Source organism: Balaenoptera acutorostrata, chromosome X (genome assembly GCF_949987535.1).
Source record: "Balaenoptera acutorostrata chromosome X, mBalAcu1.1, whole genome shotgun sequence".
NCBI classification, from domain to species: Eukaryota; Metazoa; Chordata; class Mammalia; order Artiodactyla; family Balaenopteridae; genus Balaenoptera; species Balaenoptera acutorostrata.
In genome coordinates, this window is record NC_080085.1 from 66399684 (window position 1) to 66425893 (window position 26210).

The 26210-nt window shown below is 36.0% G+C and overlaps 1 protein-coding gene across 10 annotated transcripts in view; it reads right to left on the reverse strand.

Moving 5' to 3' along the window:
• Positions 1 to 26210, reverse strand: part of ATRX (ATRX chromatin remodeler) — a 245445-nt gene that overhangs the window by 104516 nt on the left and 114719 nt on the right. For all 10 annotated transcript variants that reach the window (XM_057537602.1, XM_057537600.1, XM_057537595.1 and 7 more), the window contains 6 exons: positions 20314 to 20416; positions 18362 to 18580; positions 5046 to 5187; positions 2304 to 2413; positions 1116 to 1262; positions 782 to 959 (listed from right to left, as the gene is read on the reverse strand). In XM_057537602.1, coding sequence (XP_057393585.1) covers positions 782 to 959; positions 1116 to 1262; positions 2304 to 2413; positions 5046 to 5187; positions 18362 to 18580; positions 20314 to 20416 — 899 coding nt within the window. The remainder of the gene's footprint in view (positions 1 to 781; positions 960 to 1115; positions 1263 to 2303; positions 2414 to 5045; positions 5188 to 18361; positions 18581 to 20313; positions 20417 to 26210) is intronic.

Below are 26210 nucleotides of genomic sequence, written 5' to 3' on the forward strand. Positions count from 1 at the left end.
ATTAAACCTCAATAAAGCTGAAAAAATAAATTAAAAATTAAAAGTAAAATTATAAAGGGGCAAAGCCAAGGATTCTAAATAATACTTGGATTAAATAATTCTAAATTATTTTGGCAGTGAAAAATTGGACTTTCTCAAAAAACATCTAAAGCCTCAACAGTGTCTTAAAGTAATTAGATATGACAAAATAAAGTTTGAAAAGGAAAAAATATAGAATACAAACAACTAAATATTAATTGGTTCTGCGGATCGTACAACTTGCTGCTTTTACAAGTCGCAAGTAAGAATCAAATATTTGGATCTTGCATCATGAAGATTACTGTTAGAAGGAATGACAGCATTGCAAATATTAACCTTCCATAGTGATGACCATTTAAAAGACGGAAAAAATGCAGCCAATTCTTCTAATGACATAAAGTTGGGAAAGAAACATAAAGAACTGTTTTCAGAGCATGGAGAGAGCTCTTGTAATCATCTAATACTCAGACAGTCAGAAGAATCTGCAATTGTGACACAGGTACCTGGTGAATTTTTAATTGTTTACAAGGTCTCCCCTGAAAACCTCAAACACTTCCATATTCAGCAAATGAATTCTGAACATCTGGCAATATTAAGGGTGATTTCATCTTAATGAAATTATACTAAGAAACAAACAGAAGGCAAAAACTTGAATGATAAACAAAAACCAGCTACTTAGTAGTTGGTCAATCAGTATTTGTTAAATATAAGCATATTTTTCATTCAACTTGTTTCTTTATCTCAGTGCCTGTTAATATCTTACCTGGATCAACCAAAGCTTTGTTAAATATTTCTTTAAGTTTCCTACTCTTCACATTCCTTCCTTGAGCAAGATTTCTGTACATCTCATAGCCTATGATCATAACACCACCATCTTCTTGCCATCTCTGCAGCATGTAGCTTCTCTCCTGAGGACGTTTCACAGTTGCTAATTCAGAGACCTTTTGTGAGGAAATAAAGATTTTTAAAGGTAGGAATGTATGAATACTAAATATCCCCACTGAAATATGCATCATTGGTAATTAAAAATCTTTTTATTTTACTATATGAATTTCATGCAGTTATTCTGATAATAGAAAACATTCTAAATATGATACCTCAAGCTTCTCATCATCTTTTAATCCCTCTTGCCACTTCTCAAATTCATTCATCCAATTCAAAGCAGTATTAAGAGGACAAACCACTAAAGCTGTGCTGAAATCCAATTTGTCACACAAAAGAACCGTATGAAGAAAGCTTACCACCTACAAGAAAACAAATTAAGTTGCCACCTTCATTTAAATATCTGCAAAAAAAGTTAATAAATTGAGCAAACTTACAATAGTTGGGTTTTTGGGGTTTGTTTTGTTTTTTTGTTTTTTTGTTTAAACAATAAAGCAACCAACCAAAGGTCAACAGGGAAAGAGATAGGTACAATAAGGGACTTCAACTAGATGATATATAAGATCCTTCCAACTCTAAAGCTCCATGATTCTATGATCAGTAATAATAATATGAATATAAAAAGTAACCACACCAAAACAGCTACTAAGTCCCTAGTCCCCAGAGAACATCCTTATGATCTTCAGAAAATACCACTGCTCATTTAGAAGAGAATTATGTTACCGAGTATTCTTCCATGTAAAGTGTTCTCACTGAATCTATAGTAATTGTCTTATGGCTTGAAATTTTATATATATAAACTAATTCCACATCTCTGCTACAACTCCTGCAGTCTTCCTGCAACTTCCTGCATTCAGAAATGTAGTATTTTAATAGTGAAAAATATATTATGTTCTCATTACTAAAGGATCACAGACTGTTAAAAAGTCGGGAATTCCCTGGTGGTCCAGTGGTTAGGACTCGGTGCTTTCACTGCCAAGGGCGCAGGTTCAATCCCTGGTTGGGGAACTAAGATCCTGCAAAGCCACGCAGCACGGCCAAAAAAAAAAAAAAACAGTGTTGTAAAGGAACTTCATTTCCACCTCAGACTCTTTGCAGTTTTACTGGCTATGCCTGTAACCCTACTCCTTCACTTCATTAGGATCTCTGCTCAAAGATCACTTCCTAAAAGATGCTTTCCCTCTCTATTCTTCCTTAACATTTATTATCTGAAAGTAAATATTTCTTATTTTATTTGATTAAAACCTCTCTCCCCCACCAGAATATAAGCTTCTTGAGTGAGAAATCTTGTTATTCTTGTTCATTGCTTTATCTCCAGCCCCTACAACTGTGCCTGGAACATAAACGAATACATATTCTTGAATTAATGAATGCACAAGAACAGAATACCTTCATGTTCTTACCTGTAAAGTCTTACCAAGGCCCATGCAGTGGGCGAGAATGCATCCTGAACCTGGAGATTTCTTTGTTTTTTTTACAGACTCACAGCAGCAATCCCACATAAACTGAACACCTAAAAATGACAGCTTCGTTATGCTCAATTTAAAGGCTCAAGTTAAAAAAAAAAATCTTCTGTCGGGACTTCCCTGGTGGCACAGTGGTTAAGACTCACACTCCTAATGCAGGGGGCCCAGGTTCGATCCCTGGTCAGGGAACTAGATCCCACATGCATGCCACAACCAAAGTTCGCATGCCACAACTAAGGAGCCAAAGAGTCGCAACTAAGGAGCACGCCTGCCGCGACTAAGACCTGGCACAACCAAATAAATATATAAAATAAAATAAGATAAAATAAAATAAAATAAATCTTCCATCATAAACACAGACATTACATGAAATTTCTAAAAATCTTATATTTGTATTTGTATGGAAATATGTATGGAAATATGTTAATATAAATGTTTCAGACAGTACATGAAATTTCTAAAAATCTTATATTTGTATTTGTATGGAAATATGTATGGAAATATGTTAATATAAATGTTTCAGACATTACATGAAATTTCTAAAATTCTTATATTTGTATTTGTATGGAAATATGTATGGAAATATGTTAATATAAATGTTTCAGACATTACATGAAATTTCTAAAAATCTTATATTTGTATTTGTATGGAAATATGTATGGAAATATGTTAATATAAATGTTTCAGACATTACATGAAATTTCTAAAAATCTTATATTTGTATTTGTATGGAAATATGTATGGAAATATGTTAATATAAATGTTTCAGACATTACAGGAAACGTCTAAAAATCTTATATGTTCTGGTATAATGTTATAAGTAATAATCCTAGTTATTACTTTAAAATGTATATCTCAGAAATAACTAATTTTCTTGTCAACTGCATTATTATGAACTTTCATCAAATCTTTAACCATGGTCATTTTTAAGTCTTTTGTCATTTACAGACAGTTCTGGGTGTACTCTGATGATTTTGCAAATATGTTCCTATAAAAGAGTTTCATCTTCAAGAAATTCATGGAAAAGACTCTGACAAGTACAGGTTTCTGGTAACTGACTGTACTGCTGAACTGAATGAATAAGCATTTTCAGAACTCTAATGAAAAACTGATGAACTCATAAAAGTGCTAAGAAAAGATCAAGATGAAAAAAAAGAAATTAATTACATGGGACTGAGTGAACTGATGAGGATGAGTATAATTTTTGTGACTTTCTGTCTGAATTAAAAAAAAAAAAAATCCCACAAGGACTCAGAGGAAAAGAATATACAAATCAATTTTCACTGCAAAGTAAAGGAGCTGTTACAGTGGAGGATTACTGGACTGAATGTCAATGTTATGACATAGTATAAGTGTGTTTCATGTTTGGTAATTGCAATCATTGTTGCTTTTGTTGTGGTCAAAAAAAAAAAAAAAGTATATATAAATAATATCTGCTCATGGTAAAAATGTCAAACTGCAGAGTAAATTATAAAGTGAAAAGTAAAAGTTTTCCTCTATCTCTGTATGCAGTCTCACTCAGCCATCTCCCTACCCAGCCAGCTGGGGGTGCAGGCCCAGCGCCTGGCACTGAGGTGCTCTACACAGTGTAAAAAATGGTCTTGACCTTCAGTACGCTTACGTTTGTGTCTCAGTTAATGAAGTGGGGCCAATAGTGCTTATGTTAGGACTGAAGCAAGCTGGATGGGGACTGTGTTGATCTTGTGAGTACACGTCTCATCCAAAATGGGCAGCCAACTGTTCAGCTCCAGCTGATTCTTTATTTTTAAAATAAATTTATTTATTTCTTTAAAAAAAAAAAAAAAAAAAAAAAAAACATAACGAAAACTTCTAAGAAATAGAATTTTTTAAAAAGAGAGATAAAAATCTCTTAAATGTAAATGAGATTTGTTTTACCCCCCCCCCCACACACACACACTAAGGTTAACTAGAAAAAAATGTGAACACAAGCACACAACAGGGTAACTTTCACTCCTCTAAGCTATCACAGCAGACCTTCGCCATTCCCTGGGATAGTCCAAAGAGACATAAGAATAATCTAAAATAGAAACTTTATCCAAAGAGAGAATAGATTCCTATCAAATATAGTTTCAGGTTTATTGAGTCAATCAGGAAAAAAAAATCCAGGAGATAATTCATCATTTCTCCCTTTATTCAACATTAAAAACTGAACAATAAAGGGGCTTGCTACCTAAGGAGTAGGAACTATAGAACTTCCCTTATGAATTCATTCATATACACAATCAAAACTGACTTCCTGATTCCACTCTGACAAAGCAGAGGATAGGGATAATCTGGTATCTTTCCAAAACCAATGTAGGAATATTATTAACAAACATACTTGAAAAAGCATTTCCTGAAGAAGGCTTTTAGCTAAGTGTACCTCTCCCTACCCCACAGCTGCCCTTAGCCAACCACTGCAGATTAGGTGAAATTCACTTGCTATATATACCCATTTGTGAGGTGCACACTTCCCCTTTCATAATACTCATTTTCTTTGCAACTGTCCAGTTTTGTTCTTCTTCATTTGCTTATGCACTCCATAAGGGCAGGGATCATATTTGTTTTGCTCACCAGTAGACGTAACTCCAGTACTTAGCAGAATGTGAGGCACACAGGGGACACCAAATATTGGTAAAATTTAACTAAAAATGCTTTAATCATCTAATAGTTTCTTACCATCTACTTGATGGGGTTTCAATTTGATAACCATATTTCTATGAACCTGCACTAAAGGTTCTTTGGTTTCTTCATCTTCATCTAAAACCAACTTGGTTGTTATTGGACACTTAGTGGGTGAAGCATCTTCAATTTCTATCACCTACAAGAAAGACAATTATAGTTAAGCTCAAAGAAATCCTTCAAGCAATGGTGGAGTATGAGTCTTACTAAGGGAAATTTTGCAAAATACAGACACATCTACTTCCATACCATACATCCAATATTCTGGTTCAGTAATACCGGGACAGATCACAGGTTTATATGTTTTCCAAAATCAAAACCCTCCACAAGACTTTGAATCACTGTGGTAATGTCACTAATTTAGCTCATCGGTTCTCACCTTGAACATCGCAACATGTGTTAGGTAGAGATGCGACACTCTAAATTAATCCATGGCACCACCATTAAAATTTGAATAGACACATGGCTCCCCAAAAGGGATTTTTCTATTCTTCTACAGGACATGTGAAAATGTGCAAGGGCACTTACGGTTATCACAATGACTGGTTAGGACTGGTATTTAATGTAGGCAGAGGGGAAGGTAAATATAAATGTTCTACAATGTGAAAGACAGTCCCAAACAAGAACTGTCCCACCCAAGATTCCAGAAGACTCCCATTGAAAAACACTGTAAATATGTGTTGTGAAAGGGAAAAACTTTCAGAAACACTGGTTTGAGAACCTCAGGCTCGAAAGCATGACAAGAACATATAATACCCTCTAAATGCAAAAGGGAAACAATTACCTCAAGTTTCTTATTTGAAAGAAAACTTAAATAGATATAAATACATATGAATACATGTATTTGTATATTTTTTTTGCTTTCTTATCCCAATGTCTATCCATTACATAGTACACTCAAGAACTGTATAAGCTAGGTACAAGTGTTGCCACTTTACAAATGAAAAAGAAATGAGGGACTGAGAAGTTAAATAACTTACACAAGGTCATACAACTATTAAGTATCACGACACTAAGATTTATACCCAGAGGGTTAGGCTCCAGAGTCCATGCTCTTAACCACTATGCATTACTACTTTAATAAATGAAATGCTTGTATAAACAGGTTTATGGCTCCATGACAATCAATAAAGATTCATGATTTTAAACTGAAGATGTTGTGATGCTTAAGGATAAAATATTAGCCGGTACTCTTTTCCTTATTTAGAACTGTAACTAGAAATGAATGGATTATTTGATACTCACTACTGAAATTTTCAAACATAAACAAAAGTAGACAGTAGCATAATGAGCCCTGTTACCCATTATTCAACCTCAAAAATTATCAACTTCTGGCCAGTTCTGTTTCACTGACAGCCTCCCACCCGTTCTCCAACTCATTTGATTCCATAAATGATTTTGAAGCAAGCCCAAGCAAGCATGTTATTTCATCTGTGGTTTAGAATGTCTCTTTAAAAGGACACTCTCTCTTTTTAAAATCATAACTACAGTACCATTATTGCATGTAAAAAATGTTAAATAAGTCACAAATTTGTAATAAATTACCTGGATAGATACTTCACTTATATAAAACTGAAATTATTAACCAATCAAGATTAATACTAGGAGAAAGTGTGGTGGACTATAAATAGCACAGGCCATTTAGATCCAAGCTCCATTTCAACAAGTTACTTAAACTCTCTTAGCTTCAGTTTCTCCATGTGCAAAGTAGAAAAGATTATGAACAACCCTCATGGGGTTGTTGCAGAGATTAAATAAGGCAAAGAATACAAAGTATCAGGCATCGACTAAGTATTCACTAAATTTTTATTGTGTTGTAGCTTGGATGTGTCCCAGCTTCATATTGCTGGGGCAAAGCCTTTAGCCAAAATGTAAAATTCTCTGAATGTCTTGTCCTATTTGCAAGGTGTGGTAGACAGAATCCTAAAATGGCCTCCAAGATTCCCACCCTCTGGTATAATCCCATCCCCTTGAGTGTGACTGAGATCTGTAACTATGATGAGATATCATTCCCATAATTGGGCCACTAATCAGCTGGGTTTGGTTTAATCAAAAGGGACATTCTCCTAGGTGAGCCAGACCTAATCAAGGTAAGCCCTTTAAAAGACCAAAGGGTAAGAGATGCTCTCTTCTGGTCTCCAAGACAAGCAAACTGCAATAGTGTGGAGAGAAGTCTCTAGTAGCTAAGGACCTCACTGCTACAATCACAAGGAACTGGATTCTGCCAATATGTGAGCTAGAAAACAACAAAGTCTTAGATGAAAATTGCAGCTCTGGCTAACATCTTAATTTCAACTTGGTGAGACACTGAGCAGACGACCCAGTAGACCACGCTCAGCTAAGCCACTCTCAAATTCCTGAGTTATAGACCTGTGAGATAATAACTTTGTCTTGTTTTAAGCTAAGCTTGTGGTAATTTTTTAATGCACAGTAGTAAACTAATATACAAGGCTTTAAGAATTTTGAACCATATGTTCATAAGTGATATTTTAGCTATTAAGCACTATCTTCAGGATGGGAGATTAGTGAATCTTCATCCTGAATGGAGGAGAAGACAATTTATAAAGAAACTGTCTACTTATTAGTGATTAAGTGTATGTGTTTATGCACTCAAGGTACAATTTAAGTAAAGTTTATATAACTAATAATAGTAATGAAATGGGAGAACTTAGGAGAAATGATAAATTAAGCTATAGCAAAGAATAATAAATAAGGACATGAAATGTATCCCATGTCTGAATTGAAAAAGGAAAAGAAAAAATGAAAACAAAACCATTTAAGCAACATACTGAAAAGGCTGAGCCCCATTTCTGCTGATGGAGATTCAGGATCACAATGCATGATGGAGTACAAGGGACCAAATTTACCCTCCTGCTGTAATCAATTAGGAAAGTAGACAAAATATACGAAACTAACATTTTTGTACTTTGAATAACAGGCACCAGCAGGACACTGATACCTGAGAGAAGCAAAACCAACAAGGAGGGCCCTATTCCCCCTTGACTGCTGCCTGAAGGCACATTCCAGAATCGAGGGTATCCAAAGCAGAACACTGGAGTTGTGCTGAGCTGGGAAGACAGAGGTCAAGCTGAGATGGCTAGAAAAACCACAGAAAGAAACTACAGAGAACTACAGAGAGAAAAGGACTATACAAGAAGACCTCCAGAAATCAAAATGGGAGTCACTGTCTTAACTGAATATTAAAATGCACATGAGGAGTAAAACTCCACAAAGTCAGACAAAGTGTGACCAAGAAGTTGTGAGCTAAATAGTTCCCATTGATCATATAGGTCTGGAAGGCATTCAATTTTAAACAAGGTAGAGTATACTCTTCATGCATAACTCAGGGCATTCAGTAGAGACCAGAGAAAGGCCATCTTTAAAATGGTAGGAAAGTTTTATGGTATTTTTACTTGCCCTTACCCCACTACCTCCTAGTGAGGTGATGGTCTTATTCTTGAAGCAGCAGCAGCCTGGTTGACAGTTTCCTCCCTCAAACTAGAGGGAGCACAGCAGAAATTATTTGCAAATTATTGTGTATATCTATTATAACCTGCCTGGGGATAACCAAAGGAATGACATAAAACTTTTATCATTGTTTCACCTAACTTGAAATTCTGATGGGAGAAAACAGAAAAAAATGCTTAAAAAAAAAAGTTACAAGGCAACCATAAACCCACAGATGTCAGGGCCAAGACATTATAGGTGGAGACGTACAACTGACCACCTAAGGCCCAGAGACGAAGCTAGGATGAGACTCTTGGAATTTAGGACATTCAAAACCAGCAAAATGGACAGAAGAATTTTAAAACCAAGTGTATGCCCAGGTAAGAAACATGCTCAGAAAAAACCTGAGAAGACCTTAAGTTTTAACCTCAGAGTGATCCTTTAGCTTCATTGCAAGTCTAGTTAAGTACTGAAGGAGTGCCCCAGTACAGAGCCAATCTACAAAGACTGGAAAAGATCAGGCATTCAAGGAAATCTCTTTCAAAACATTAACAGAACATTAGTGAAAGGAAAAGAGCATTCAGTAATGATGCAAAACAATAAACAAACTTTGCAAAAATAAATGGGGAGAGTCTCATATCAATCAGACTATGACAACTAAAGAAAAAAAAATACAGCAAATCCTTGGGAAGGGAGAGAACTTAATTTCCAGATTTACTGCATTATAATAGCCAAATGCCCAATTTGCAATTTAAAAAACCCCACGGGACTTCCCTGGTGGCGCAGTGGTTGGGAATCTGCCTGCCAATGCAGGGGACACGGGTTCGAGCCCTGGTCCGGGAGGATTCCCACATGCTGCGGAGCAACTAAGCCCGTGCGCCATGGCTGCTGAGCCTGCGCTCTAGAGCCCACGAGCCACAACTACTGAGCCCACGTGCCACAACTACTGAGGCCCGCGCGCCTGGAGCCCGTGCTCCAAAACAAAGAGAGGCCACTGCAGTGAGAGGCCTGCGCACCACAGCAAGGAGTGGCCCCTGCTCACCGCAACTAGAGAAAGCCCGCGCGCAGCAACGAAGACCCAACTCAGCCATTAAAAAAAAAAAACCCCACAAACCAAACAATGAAACAGGAAAACATGGCCCATTCAAAAAAACAAAATAAGACAACAGAAGCCATCCCTGATAAGTCCCCAACAACGGACTTATTAGACAAAGACATTAAAGTAACTGTCTTAAAATATGTTCAAAAACCCAAAGGAAACTGTGGACAATCTAAAGGAAATCAGGAAAACAATGTAGGCACAAAATGGGACTATCAACAAAGAAGCAGAAATTATAAAAAGGAGTCAAACAGAAAATCTGGGACTGAAAAAGGCAATAAGTGAAATTAAAAATTCAAAAAGGATTCAGATATAAGCAGGCAGAAAATTACCAAACATGAAGATGCCAACTGAAATTATCAAGGCTAAGGAGCAGAAAGAAAAAAGAATTGAGAAAAGTGAGAGACCAAGGGACTTGTAGGACATCATCAAGCAGATCAATATATACATTATCAGAGTCAAAGAAGAAGAAGAAAAATAGGGGCAGAAAGGTTATTTGAGGAAATAATGGCCAAAACTCCCCAAATCTGAGTAAAGGCCAGGATCTACAAATCCAAGAAGCACAACAAACTTGAAGTGAGATAAACTAAAAGAGACCCAGACTAAGCACATTATAATCAGAACTTCAAAGTACAAAGAAAGAGAGAATCTTGAAAGTAGCAAGAGAGGCTTGTCACATACAGGGATCATAAATAACATTATCAGCTTATTTCTCATCAGAAACTTGAAGGCCAAAAGGCAGTGCAATAATATATTTTAAAGTATTGAAAGAAAACAACTGTCAGCTGAGAATCTTATATCAAACAAAAGTATCCTTCAAAATAGAGGGAGAAATCAAGACATTCCTAAACTGAGAGAGTTCATTAAAAATAGACCTACCCTACAAGAAATGCTAAAGGGAAGCCTTCAGGTTGAAATGAAAAAAATGCTATATAGTAACTCAAAGATGTATAAAGAACTAAAGATGTATGGAAAAGATACACAGTCAAATATAAAACCCAGTATTATTGTAATTTTGGTTTGTAACTCCAGGTTTACTTTCTATAGGATTTAAAAGACAAAACCATAAAAAGTAATTATAAATATATGTTATTGGGGTATAAAATGTATAAAAACAAAATCTGTGACATGAATTATATACAGGGGGGAATGGGGCTGTAAAAGACTACGATTTATGTGCATGACTGAGGTCAAGTTCATTCAATTTAAACTACATCATTATGACTTTAGGATGTTATATGTAATCCCATGTTAGCCACAAAGAAAATACCTACATATGATACACAAAAGAAAATGAGATGGGAATCAAAATGTGTCACTGCAAAAAATGAAATAAACAAACAAACAAAAAGGGAAGCAATGGCGGAAATGATGAGCAAAAAAGCAGTAAGACATATAAAATATAGCATAATGGAAGAAGTAAATCCTTACTCATCAGTACTTACTTAAAATATAATGGATTAAACCCCCAATCAAAAGGCACAGAATGCTAAAATTGATTAAAAAATGATCCAAATATTGGTTGTCTACAAAAGACTCACTTTAGATCAAAAGACACAAATAGGTTGAAAGTGAAAGAATGGTAAAAGATATTCCATGTAAACAGCAACTAAGAAGGCTGGGATGGCTATATAAACATCAGACAAATAGACTTTAAGTCAAACACAATTACAAAAGGCAAAAAATATATATATTAACAGATGAGTAAATTAATCAAAAAGATATAACAATCATAAAAATAACTGCACCCAAAACAGAGTCCCACATTATATGAAGCAAACACTGACAGAATTGAAAGGAGAAATAGGCTGTTCTACAATAATAGTTTGGAGACATCACACTCTACTTTCAATAATGCATAGAACAAGCCAACTAAAGATCAACAGGGAAACACAGAACTTGAACAACCCTGTAAACCAATTAGCCCTAACACACAGAACACTCAGCTCAACAACAGCAGAGTACAAATTTTCTCAAGTACACATGGAACTTCTCAAGAACAGACCACATGTTAGGGCACAAAACAAGCCTTAATAAATTTTAGAAGATTAAAATCATAAAAATCAACTATACTTCAATAAAGAAAATAAAATAAAATGAAAGGTTTTACTGATCTCTTAAAAAATAAGTAAATAAATAAAATCATAAAAAACTATCTTCTCCAATCACAGTGGAATTAAACTAGAAATCAATAACAAAAGGACAATGGGAAAAATGCAAATATGCATAAATTAAACAAGATACTCTTAAATAACCAATAGGTCAAATAAGAAACCACAAGGGACATTAGAAAATACCTTCAGACAAATTAAAATGAAAACACAAAATACTAAAACCTGTGGGATTCAGCAAAAGAAGTGCTAAGTGGAGAATGTATAGTGGTAAACACACACATTAAAAAGGAAATAAGATCACAAATTAAGAACTTAACTTTACACCTTAAAGAAGTAGAAAAAGAGGAGCAAACTAAACCCAAGCTAGCAGGTGGAAGGAAATAATATGGATTAGAGCAGACAGAAATAAAACAGACACTAGAAAAAGAGAAAATCAACAAAATCAAAAGTTGGTTCTCTGAAAAGAATAAAATTCACAAATCTTTAGTTAGAATGAGTAAAACAAAAAGAGGATTCAAATTATTAAAATCTGAAATAAAGGTGATAACATTACTAGCAATTTTACAGAAATAAATATAATTATGAAAGAATACTATGAACAACTGTACAACAAAATGGATAACATAGATGAAATGGAAAAATTCCTAGAAACACAAACCACCAGATCAGACTCATGAAGAACACAAAATCTGAACAGACTGCTAAACTAGTTAAGAACACTGAATCAGTAATCAAACTTCCAACAAAGAAAAAAGCCTAGGGCCCGATGGGCTTCCCTGGTGAATTTTACCAAACATTTAAAAAATAATTAATGACAATTTTTCTCAAACTCTTCTAGAAAACTGAAGATGAGGGAATATTTTCTAATTCATTCAATGAGACCAGCATTACCTTGATTCAAAATTCAGACAAATAAACTATATGAAAACTACAGATTCTCTATTAATATAGATTCAAAACTCCTCAACAAAGTACTAGCAAACCAAATTCAACAGCATTATTAACAGGATTATACAAAATGGCAAAGAAAGAAACTGTCATGACAAAGGATTTGGCAATGATGTCTTAAATAAAACATCAAAAGCACAGGCAACGAAAGAAAAAAATTGATAAATTGGACTTCATCAAAATTTCAAACTTTTATGCAAAGGATACTTATCAATAGAATTAAAGATAATCCACAAAATGGGGGAATATATTTGCAAATTACATATATGATAAGAGATTGATATCCAGAATATATAAAGAACCCCTACAACAATAACAAAAAAAAGCACAATTTTAAAATGTGCAAAGGATTTGAATAGACATTTCTCCAAAAATATACAAATGGGCAATATGCACATGAAAAGATGATCAACATCATTAGTCATTAAGGAAATGCAAATCAAAACCATAATGAAATACCACTTCACAACCATTAGGTTGGCTATTACAAAAGGGGGGAAGGGGCAGAGAAGAAAGAAGAGAAAAGAAAGAAAAAGAAAAGAAATATTGTAAAGATGTAGAGAAATTGGAACCTGTATGCATTGCTGGTGGAAATATAAAATGGTACAGCTATTGTGGAAAACACTGTGGTGATTCCTCAAAAAATACATCAAGAATTACCATATGTTCCACCATTCCACTTCTGTATATATACCCAGAAGACTGGAAAGCAGGAACTTGAAGAGATATTTGTACATCCATGTTCAAAGCACCATTATTCACAATAGCCAAAAAGTGGAAGAAACCTAAGTATCCATCAACAGATAAATGAATAAACAAAATGTTGTATATGCATAGAATATACTGTTCATCCTTAAAAAGAAATTAAATTCTGACAGTTGATATAACATGAATGAATCTTGAAAACATTCTGCCATGTGAACTAAGACAGACAGAAAAGGACAAATACTGAATGATTCCACTCATATGAGGTACCTAGAATAGGCAAATTCATAGAGACAGAAAGTAGAAGAGAGGTTACAAGAGACTAGGGAGAAGGGGGAATGGGAATTTATTGTTAAATGGGTACACAGTTTCTGTTTAGGATGATGAAAAAGGATGGTGATGATGGTTACACAACATGTATTTCACTGAACTGTGTACTTAAAAATAGTAAAAATAGTAAAAATATTTTTAAAAGAACCCTAAGAAGTGCAAACAAAATAAGTCATGCCAATATGTAACAGGATACTCCAATTTAGTGAAAATGTTGGAACAACTAACTGTACCTCAAAAGAAGATTTGGGGAGGGGAGGATTGACAGTGGTACATCCATTCAACAGATAAGTTGTTTCACAGTTAAGAGCAGACACAACCTAGGGAGGACAGAACACTCTCAAAACATTAAGTAAAAGGAAAACAGGCAAGCTGAAGAAAACCACAAAAATACATACAGTAGATGTGTGCATTCCATGGTATGTCAAAAGCAAATGTACACTTAAGATTGGTACATTTCACTCAAAATAAATTTTACATAAAAAGAAAAATTTTAAATAAATATGAATTCTAGCTAATGACATGCAAGCTAAAGCATTTAGGTTAAGTTAAATGATGTCTGCAATTAACATTGAAATGCATAAAAAAATATAATGATGGATAGAGAGATTAGTAGATAAATAGGAATGTAACAAACCAAGTATAGTAAAATGTTAGCAGAAAAATCTAGGACCTGAGTTTATGGGAAATCACTGTGAAATTCTGTAAACCTTGCAGTACGTTGGAACTTTTCATAGTAAAATGCTTGAAAAGAAAGATGGTGTGACTATACTATCATCACATAGAGTAGATTTCAGATGGTGAAAAATCACCAGAGGTAAAAGGGGACATTACTCATTGATAATGGGTCAATTCACAAGAAAGGCATAACAATCCTACGTGTACATGTACCTAACAACAAATTATAAGCAAAAAACTGAGACAAATGCAATGAGAAAATGACAAATCGACAATTATAGTTGGAGACCTCAACACTGCTCTCTCAATATGAGACAAAATATCATTAAGGATAAACAGGACCTGGGACTTCCCTGGTGGTCCAGTGGATAAGACTCCACACTCCCAATGCAGGGGGCCCAGGTTCGATCCTGATCGGGGAAGTAGATCCCACATGCATGCCACAACTAAGAGTTCACCTGCTGCAACTAAGACTCTGCATACCAAAACTAAGAAGTCCACATTCTGCAAATTAAGAGTCCACATGCTGCAACTAAGACTCCACATGCCGCAACTAAAAAAAAAAAAAAAAAAAAAGATCCCACATGCCACAACTGAGACCTGGCGCAGCCTAAATAAACATTTTTTTTAAGTGTTAACTTAAAAAAAAAAAAAAAGGATATACAGGACCTGAATGTAATAAACCACCATAACCTAATTGAAATTTATAGAATATTTCACCCCACAACGGCAGAATATATACATGGAACATTCAAAAAGATACATCATTTTCTGGGCCATAAGAAAAATAGAAAAGATCTGAACAGAGTAAAATGAAAACACAAAATATCAAAATTCATACACTGCAGCATTTAAAACAGTATGCAGAGTGGGGAACTTTATACCTTTAAATGTATATATTAAAAAAGGAGCAAGATCCAAAATTCACCTTAAGTAGCTAGCAAAAAAGCAAATTAAACCCAAAGAAAGAGTGCTAACATAAAAATAGAATGGAAACCAATGAATTAGAAAAAGGTGAAACAACAGAGGAAATTAAATCCAAAGCTGGTGTTTTTGAAAAGACAGTAAAATTGCTAAACCTCTAGAGAGATTAATCAAGAAAAAAAAAAGACATATTATCAATAACACAAATGAAAGATGAGATATCATGACAGCGCCTACAAAAAACAAAAAACTTAATAAGGGAATACTGTGAACAATTTACATCAATAAATTAGACTACAGGGCTTCCCTGGTGGCGCAGTGGTTAAGAATCTGCCTGCCAATGCAGGGGACACGGGTTCGAGCCCTGGTCTGGGAAGATCCCACATGCCGCGGAGCAACTAAGCCCATGAGCCACAACTACTGAGCCTGCGCGTCTGGAGCCTGTGCTCCGCAACGGGAGAGGCCACGATAGTGAGAGGCCCGTGCACCGCGATGAAGAGTGGCCCCCACTCGCCGCAACTAGAGAAAGCCCTCGCACAGAAACAAAGACCCAACACAGCCAAAAATAAATAAATAAATTTATTAAAAATAAATAAATAAATTAGACTACATAAATGAAATGGACAAATTCCTTAAACACAAAATTTACCAAAACAGACCTAAGGAGAAACAGATAAGTCTAAATAGCCCTACATTTATTAAAGTAACTGAATCTGTTTAAAATTTTCTAAACACTCAGAAAACATCAGACCAATAGCTTCACTGGAGAATTCTATCAAACATTTAAGAATGAAATAATATCTATCTTACAAACATTCTTTTAAAAAGACAGAGGAGATAGAGCACTTCCCTACTCATTTTACATGAGAACAGTATTACTGTGATAGCAAAACCAGAAAGATATTACAAGAAAAGAAATTTACAAACCAACATGTCTCCTTAACAGTGAGGTAAAACTCCTGTTGAAACAATATAGCAAAAGAAACACAACAATATATAAAAAGAGTAATATGCCATGACCAAGCAAGGCTTATTCTAGCAACGCAAGACTAATTTTCTAGATCACCAGATACATTAAAAAGCATTTGACAGCTTCCCTGGTGGCACAGTGGTTATGAATCTGCCTGCCAATGCAGGGGACACGGGTTAAGCCCTGGTCTGGGAAGATCCCACATGCTGCGGAGCAACTAAGCCCATGGGCCACAATTACTGAGCCTGCACTCTAGAGCCCGTGAGCCACAACTACTAAGTCCGCGTGCCCTAGACCCCATGCTCCGCAACAAGAGAAGCCACCGCAATGAGAAGCCCGTGCACCACAACAAAGAGTAGCCCCCGCTTGCCGCAACTAGAGAAAGCCTGCATGCAGCAACGAAGACCCAACGTAGCCAAAAAGAAAGAAAGAAACTTATAAAAAGAAAAGCATTTGAAAAAATTAACTATCCTTTTATAATTTAAAAACAGAAATGAACAATAAATTTGACAGAAATTAATAAAATGGTTTCTGTGTATAGACAACATGACTGAATATGCAGAAAATCCTCAGGAATCTACAAAAAAAGCTACTAGAACTCGTAAGAGAATTTGGCAAGGTCACAGAACACAAGGTCTTTAAATCACTTGAAATTTCATTTACCAATGACATCAGAAAATATAAAGTACTTAGGGATAAATTTAGCAAAATATGTGCTAGGTTTGTACAATGAAAAGCATAAAACATTGCTAAGAGAAATAAAAGGAGCACTAAATAAATGGAGAAATATACTATATTTATGTAACAGTAAACAAAATACTGTTAAGATGTCACTAATCTAAATATCCAACACAATCCCAATAAAAGTTCCAGGAAGATTCTTGTTAAAAATTGACAAGAGGATACTAAACAATATGCAAATAATTGAGTAGAGCCAAAACAACTCTAAAAAAGTAGAACAGGGTTTTCCTGGTGGAGCAGTGGTTAAGAATCCGCCTGCCAAGGCAGGGGACACGGATTCGCGCCCTGGTCCGGGGAGATCCCACATGCTGCGGAGCAACTAAGCCCATGTGCCACAACTACTGAGCCTGTGCTCTAGAGCCTGTGAGCCACGACTACTGAGCCCATGTGCCACAACTACTGAAGCCCACGCGCCTAGAGCCCCTGCTCCGCAATGAGAGAAGCCACCACAATAAGCCCGCGCACTGCAACGAAGAGTAGCCCCCGCTCACCGCAACTAGAGAAAGCCTGCGCGCAGCAATGAAGACCCAACGCAGCCATAAATAAATAAATAAAAGTAGAACAAAGTTGTAGAAGTTACAGTATCTGATTTCAAGACTTACTATAAGGTTACAGTAATCAAGACAGTGTGGTATTAGCTTAAGGATAAACATAAACATAAGTATCCAAATGCAACACAATATGTAGTGAGACTTTCTTAGGATCCTAATTCACACCAACTATTTTCAAAACCACTATTATGTTTGTGAGGAAAATGAAAGAATTTTGAATTTTAACTGGATATTTGATGATATTATGGAATTATTGTTAAAGTTTAAGTGTAATAATGGCACTGTGGTAATGTTTAAAAAGTCCTTATCTTTCAACAATATATTCTGAACTACATATAAACAAAATGATATGATTTCCGAGACTTCTCCAAAATAATCTGAAGGCAAAAGAATAGATTAAACAAAACTGGCCACGTGTTAGTAATTGTTGGAGCTGGGTAATGGATACATGAAGGTTTATAACACTATTCCTTCTGCCTGTACCTGTGCTTAAAATTTTTTACAAGAAAAAGTTTATTCAAAAAATTGAAATGCTTTATGGATTTAAGCAATAACCTCTTAACATTTTTCTACTCCAAATAAAACACAATCACTCTGGTGATCAAGAATCTCAACTCTTTCCTGTACCTAATTCATATAACCTAATGAAGATTTATAAGTTGCATAAAATATTGCTAATAGGAAAAAGTAACTATAACTAAAAATCTGTGGTTGATTACAACATCCTATTCTTGAAATACTGAAGTATATCTATGAATCTATGAAGGTCATATATTTAAAAAAATCATAAATAAAAATTGGTTTACCTCTCTCAATTTCTCTCGCTCACGCTCCCGCTCAGCAATACGCTTTCGTCTCTCTTCCTCTTCCTTAAGAGCATTTTGTGTTTCTGTTCTTAATTTATCATCTTTAAGAATCTTTCGAATTTTCTTTCTGCCTTTTCCAGGAGACTTGGAATCATCATTTTCATCTTCTTCTTCCTCTTCTTCTTCATCTTCTTCTTTATCATCTTCTTCAGAATTACTCTATGGAATTTAAATGATCAAAGGTTAATACTATAAAGTTTTCTAATTTGTCCACTTGATATTCCAATTAACATACCAAGAAAAGGTGGAAGAAAACGTACTGAAAAGCTTCAGAATTATACTTTGTAATATAGAAGAGTATTAAAAAACAACCCTAAAAAGGGGGCAAAGGACTGAACAGACATTTCTCCAAAGGAGACATAGAAATGTCCAATAAGCACATAAAAAGATATTCAACATCACTTGTTATTAGGGAAATTTAAATCAAAACCACAAATGAGATACTAACTCACACCCATTAGGATGGCTATTTAAAAAAAAACAGAGGGCTTCCCTGGTGGCGCAGTGGTTAAGAATCCGCCTGCCAATGCAGGGGACACGGGTTCGAGCCCTGGTCCGGGAAGATCCCACATGCCACGGAGCAACTAAGCCCGTGCGCCACAACTACTGAGCCTGCGCTCTAGAGCCCGCGAGCCACAACTACTGAAGCCCATGTGCCAAAACTACTGAAGCCCACATGCCTAGAGCCTGTGCTCTGCAACAAGAGAAGCCACCACAATGAGAAGCCTGAGCCCCGCAACAAAGAGTAGCCCCCGCTCACTGCAACTAGAGAAAGCCCGCGTGCAGCAGCGAAGACCCAATGCAGCCAAAAAAAATTAAATAAATGAATAAATAAATAAATTTTTTTAAAAAAAGCTTAAAAAAAAAACAGAAAATAAAAAGTGTTGGTGAGGATGTAGAAAAACTGGAAGGTTGGTACATTGGGAAAACAGTGTGACAGTTCCTCAAAAAGTTAAACACAGAATTACCATATGATCCAGCAATTCCACTTCTCAGATTATAACTAAAAGAATTAAAAGCAGGGACTCGCCCATGTTCACAGCAGCATTATTCAAAATAGCCAAAGGTAGAAACAACCCAAACATCCATCAACAGATGCATGGATAAACACAAAGTGATATATACATACAATGGAATACTATCCAGCCTTAAAAAGAAAGGAAATTCTGACACATGCTACAACATGGATAAACCATGAAAACATTATGTCAATGAAAGAAGCCAGACACAAAAGGACAAATACTGTGTGATTCCATTTGTATGAGATACCTAAAACAGGCAAATTCATAGACACAGAAATTAGAATTAGATGTTATGAGGGGCTGCAGATAGGTGGGAATCAGAGTTACCGTTTAAGGGGTACAGAGTTCCCAATTATAAATGTAATTAAGGCCACTGAATTGCACGTTAGAAATGGTTAAAAGGTTCATTAAAAAAATGAACTCCCCCCAAAAGAGAATAGGATTGACAAAACATTACAGAGAACTTGTACTCTAAATAATTCTGCTTATATATTGTACAAGAAACTTAAATTGACTGACTTCACTGGTAAAAGAAATTTAATCACATATGAGTCATTATGTTTTATGTCTTCAGACAGAATACTTCACATCAATTCTATAGCCCTAAGAATGTAAATAATGAATTAGAACAGCTTAAAACTTCCATTAGATTCAGTTAAGGAAAAGAAAAAAATTGATAATATATCAAAGTTAATACTTCTGCATATTTATACATTCAGTAAGTCAATTCTTCCACAAAATTTAAAATGTAAATAAATGAGTAGAATTTAACTAATGAATGGAATGCAGAAGATGTAATAACATATTTACTATGGTCTACTGTACCAGTTATAATTCCAAGCGCACACAGTAAATCTCATTATTTACTACCTTGTTTTCACTGGATGAATCTTCTTGAACCTTAATGCGTCGCCTTTTCTTTTTCTGTTTATAACTTCGCTGATTTTCTTCCAACTCTGCTTTCTTTGCAGACCTAAAGAATATTTAAAATGCAAAATAAAATACTTCACGATGAATTTCCTTAAGTAAATTATGAACTATTTTAGAACTGCTTTACCTGTGTGTACATTCCTAAAAAAGATAAAGGAAAAAACAAAGAGTAAAAAAAAACCTTCACTAGGTTCAAAAAGGAGAACCCTTAATTTGAAATCCAGTGATCAAAAAAATAAAGATTAAAAAAAAATCAAACAGAAATCCAATCGACATTTTAAGTTATTCAAGGGGGAGGTTTAGCATATGAGTAATAAGATGGAAGGAGGGCCTGTAGAAATATAAATGGCCAATATACACATGAAAAATATTCACCATCTCTTTAAATTAAAAAAAAACAGATTACAAAACTTAGATATGATTTTCTTCACATCAGCTCACACAAATTAAAACAAAAACAGTAACAACAATTTGTGGTGAGAAATGTATTTTTGCGCTTAGGAATTGGTATACAAAGTTACATTAATCAAGACAGTATGTTCCTGGCATAAAGGATAGACATGCAGATCGATGGAAGAGAAATGAGAGTCCAGAAATAAAACTTTATGTTTATGGCCAATTGATTTTCCACAAGGAGGTCAAGACAATGCAATACGGAAAACAGTCTTTTCACAAATGGTGCTCACACAACTGGGTATCTACATTCGAAAGGATGAATCTGGACCCCTATCTTACACCATATAGAAAAATTAACTCAAAATGGATTGTAGTTCCCCTAAGATATACGTTCTAGTTAATAGACTGCTCATTGTTTTATTGTTGAAAGAGTGAGGAAATGGCTATTTACATATTCTGCTGGGGGAAGAAAAAATTCACTTCTATAAGACAGTGTGAAAATATATATGAAAAGTCCTAAAATTGCAAAACTTTAACCCAACAATGTCACTTTTAGAAATGTACTCTAGGATTTAGGTATGAGGGAAGAGACAAGATGGCGGAGTAGAAGGACTTGAGCTCACCTCCTCTCACAGAAACATCAAAATCACAGCTAACTGCTGAACAACCATCAACAAGAAAAACTGGAAACTACCAAAAAAGATGTTCTACATCCAAAGACAAAGAAGCCACAATTGAGACAGGAGGAGGGGTGCTTTCGCCATACAATCAAATTCTGTACTGGCTGGGAGGGCGACCGGCAAACAGGAAAATAAATATATCACAGAGGTTCTCCCACAGGAGTGAGACTTCTGAGCTCCACATCAAGCTCACCAGCCTGGGGATCTGACATCAGTAGGAGAAGACCCCAGAGCATCTGGCTTTGAAGGCCGGCGGGGCATGAGTGCAGGAGCTCCACAGGACTGGGGGAAACAGAGACTTCACTCTTGGAGGGCGCACACAAGGTTTCATGTGCACTGGGCCACAGGGCAAAGCAGTGACTCCATAGGAGACTGGATCAGATGAACCTGTGGGTCTTGGAGGGTTGCCTGGGGAGGTGGGGGTCAGCTATGGCTCACTGTGGGAGGCAAGGACACTGGTGGCGGAGGCCCCAAGGAATATTCATCAGCGAGAGCTCTCCCAGAGGTCTCTGTTTTGGCAACAAGACCTGGCCCCACCCAACAGCCTGCAGGCTCCAGTGCTAGGACGCCTCAGGCCAAACAAACAACAGAGTGGGAACACAGCCCCACCCATCAGCAGATAGGCTGCCTAAAGTCCCCCTGAGCCCACAGCCGACTCTAAACACACCCCTTGACATGGCCCTGCCCATCAGAGGGACAAGACCCAGCTCCACCCACCACTGGGAAGGCACCAGTCCCTTCCAACAGGAAGCCTGCACAAGTCCCTGGATCAACCTCAACCACCAAAGGGCAGACACCAGAAGCAAGACAAACTACAATCCTGCAGTCTGGGGAACAGAGAACACAAACACAGATAGACAAAATGAGATGGCAGAGAAACATGTTCCAGACGAAGGAACAAGATAAAACCCCAGAAGAACAACTAAGTGAAGTGGAGATAGGCAATCTGCCTGAAAAAGAATTCAGAGTTAATGATAGTAAGGATGATCCAAGATCTCAGAAAAAGAATGGAAGCACAGATTGAGAAGACACAAGAAATAAGTTTAACAAAAAGCTAGATTTAAAGAACGAGCAAAGAGAGATGAACAACACAATAACTGAAATGAAAAATACACTAGAAGTAATCAATAGCAGAATAAGGACTTCCCTGGTGGCGCAGTGGTTAAGAATCCGCCTGCCAATGCAGGGGACATGGGTTCAAGCCCTGGTCTGGGAAGATCCCACATGCCGCGGAGCAACTATGCCCATGCGCCACAACTACTGAGCCTGCACTCTAGAGCCTGCGAGCCACGGCTACTGAGCCCACGCGCTGCAACTACTGAAGCCCACACACCTAGAGTCCATGCTCCGCAATGAGAGAAGCCACTGCAATGAGAAGGCCAAGCACCGCAACAAAGAGTAGCCCCCGCTCACCGCAACTAGAGAAAGCCCGTGTGCAGCAACGAAGACCCAACGCAGCCAAAAATAAATAAATAAATAATTTTTAAAAAAAATAGCAGAATGAATAAGGCAGAAGAATGAATAAGTAAGCTGGAAGACAGATTCCTGTAAATCACTGCTACAGAACAAAATGAAGAAAAAAGAGTGAAAAGAAAGGAGGACAGTCTCAGAGACCTCAGGGAAAACATTAAATGCACCAACTTTCAAATTATAGGGGGCCCACAAGGAGAAGAGAGAGAAAGGGCCTGAGAAAATATGTGAAGAGATAAGAGCTGAAAATTCCCCTAACGTGGGAAAGGAAACACTCAAGTCCAGGAAGTGTAGAGAGTCCAACACAGGATAAACCCAAGGAGGAACATGCCAAAACACATATTAATCAAACTGACAAAAATTAAAGACAAAGAGAAAATATTAAAGGCAACAAGGGAAAAGCAACAAAAAACATACAAGGGAATCCCCATAATGTTATCAGCTGATTTTTCAGCAGTAACTCTGCAGGCCAGAAGGGGGTGGCATGATATATTTAAAGTAATGAAAGGGTAAAACCTACAACCAAGAATACTTTACCCAGCAAGGCTCTCATTCAGATTCAACAGAGAAATCAAAAGCTTTACAGACAAGCAAAACTAAGAGAATTCAATACAACAAAACCCACCCTTATAACAAATGCTAAAGGAAATTCTCTAGGCAGAAAAGGCCACAACTAGAAACAAGAAAATTATGAATGGAAAAGCTCACTGGTAAAGGCAAACATACAGTGAAGGTAGGAAGTCAACCACACACAAATATGATGTCAAAATCAGCAATCATGAGAAGAGTACAAATGCAGGATATTGGAAATGCTCTGGAAATTAAGAGACCAGCAACTTAAAACAATCTTGTATATATATGGACTGCTATATCAAAACCTCATGGCAACTGCAAACCAAAAATCTACAATAGATACACACACAAAAAAGAAAAAGCAATCCAAACACAACACTAAAGAGTGTCATCAAATCACAAGAGACACTGATAAAAGAAATCAAAAATGACAAAAACAGATGGAAAGATATACCATGTTCTTGGATTGGAAGAATCAATATTGTCAAAATGACTGTACTACCCAAGGCAATCTACAGATTCAAGTCAATCCCTATCAAATTACCAATGTCACTTTTCACAGAACTAGAACAAAAAAATTTTTTTAACTTGTATGGAGACACAAAAGACCCTGAATAGCCAAAGCAATCCTGAGAAAGAAAAACAAAGCTGGAGGAATCAGGCTCCCTGACTTCAGACTATACTACAAAGCTAGAGTAATCAAAACAGTATGGTACTGGCACACAAACAGAAATATTAATCATTTGAACAGGATACAAAGCCCAGAAATAAACCCATGCACCTATGGTCAATTAATCTACAACAAAGGAGGCAAAAATATACAATGGAGAAAAGACAATCTCTTCAATAAGTGGTGCTGGGAAAACCGGACAGTTACATGTAAAAGAATGAAATTACAACATTCTATAACACCATACACAAAAATAAACTCAAAATGGATTAAAGACCTAAATGTAAGATCAGATACTATAAAACTCTTAGAGAAAAACATAGGCAGAACACTCTTCGACATAACTTGTAGCAATCTTTTCAGATCCATCTCCTAGAATAATGAAAATAAAACCAAAATAAACAAATGGGATCTAATTACACCTAAAAGCTTTTACATAGTGAAGGAAACCACAAACAAAAGGAGAAGATAACCCACAGAATGAGAGAAAATATTTGCAAACAATGCGACCAACAAGGAATTAAACTCCAAAATATACAAATAGCTCATGCAGCGCAATAACAACAACAAAAAATCCCAATCAAAAATATGGGCAGAAGATCTAAATAGACATTTTTCCAAAGAAGACATACAGATGGCCAAAAAGCACATGAAAAGATGCTCATCATCGCTAATTATTAGAGAAATGCAAATCAAAACTACAATGAGGTACCACCTCACACCACTCAGAATGGCCATCATTAAAAAGTCCACAAATAATAAATGCTGGAGAGGGTGTGCAGAAAAGGGAACCCTCTTACACTGTTGGTGGGAATGTAAATTGGTGCAGCCACTATGGAAAACAGTATGGAGTGTCCTCAAAAAACTAAAATTAGAGTTACCATATGATCCAGCAATTCCACTCCTGGGCATATATCCAGACAAAACTATAATTCGAAAAGATACATGCACCCCTATGTTCCTAGCAGCACTATTTACCATAGCCAAGACATGGAAACAACCTAAAATGTCCATCTACAGATGAATGGATAAAGATGTGGTGTGTGTGTGTACATACACACACACACATATACATACATACATACACACACACAATGGAATATTACTCAGTCATCAAAAAAAGTGAAATAATGCCATTTGCAGCAACTTGGATGGACCTAGATTTTACCATACTAAGCGAAGTAAGTCAGAAAGAGAAAGACAAATACCATATGATATCCCTTATATGTGGAATCTAGAATAGGACACAAATGAACATATCTATGAAACAGAAACAGACTCACAGACGTAGAGAACAGATTTGTGGCTGCCAAGGGGGAGTGAGGGGGTGAAGGAGGGAAGGACTGGGAGTTTGCAATTAGTAGACGCAAACTATTATATATAGGATGGATAAACAACAAGGTCCTACTTGAACTATATTCAAGTTCCACAGGGAACTATATTCAATATCCTGTGATAAACCATAATGGAAAATAATATGAAAAAGAATATAAATATGTATAACTGAATCAGTTTGCTATATAGCAGAAATTAACACAACATTGTAAATCAACTATACTTCAATAAAATATTTTTTAAAAAGGAATAAAGTACTGAAACAAGCTACAGCCCTGGATAAACATTGAAAACATTATGCTAACTGAAAAAATCCATTCATAAAAAAGACACATATTTACGAATCTATTCACATGAAATGTTCAGAATAAGTAAATCCATACACAAATAGATTAGTTTTTGCCAGGGGATGAGAAGCAGGAAGAACGGAAAATGACAGCTAAGGGGTACAGGATTTCTTTCTGGGATGATGAAAATGTTCTGAAATTAGATAGTGGTAGTAGATGCACAACTCTGTGAATATTCTAAAACTCCCTGTATCCTACTCTTTAAAATAGTGAATTTTGTGTTATGTGAATTCCATCTCAGTGCTTTAAAATTCTCATTGTATCCTATTGTTATTTTATATTTCCCTGAAGTACAGTATGTTACTATACTCCAGGCACAACCTGGTATTAATCTAAAACAACCTCAAATGTTTTGAAATTTACAAG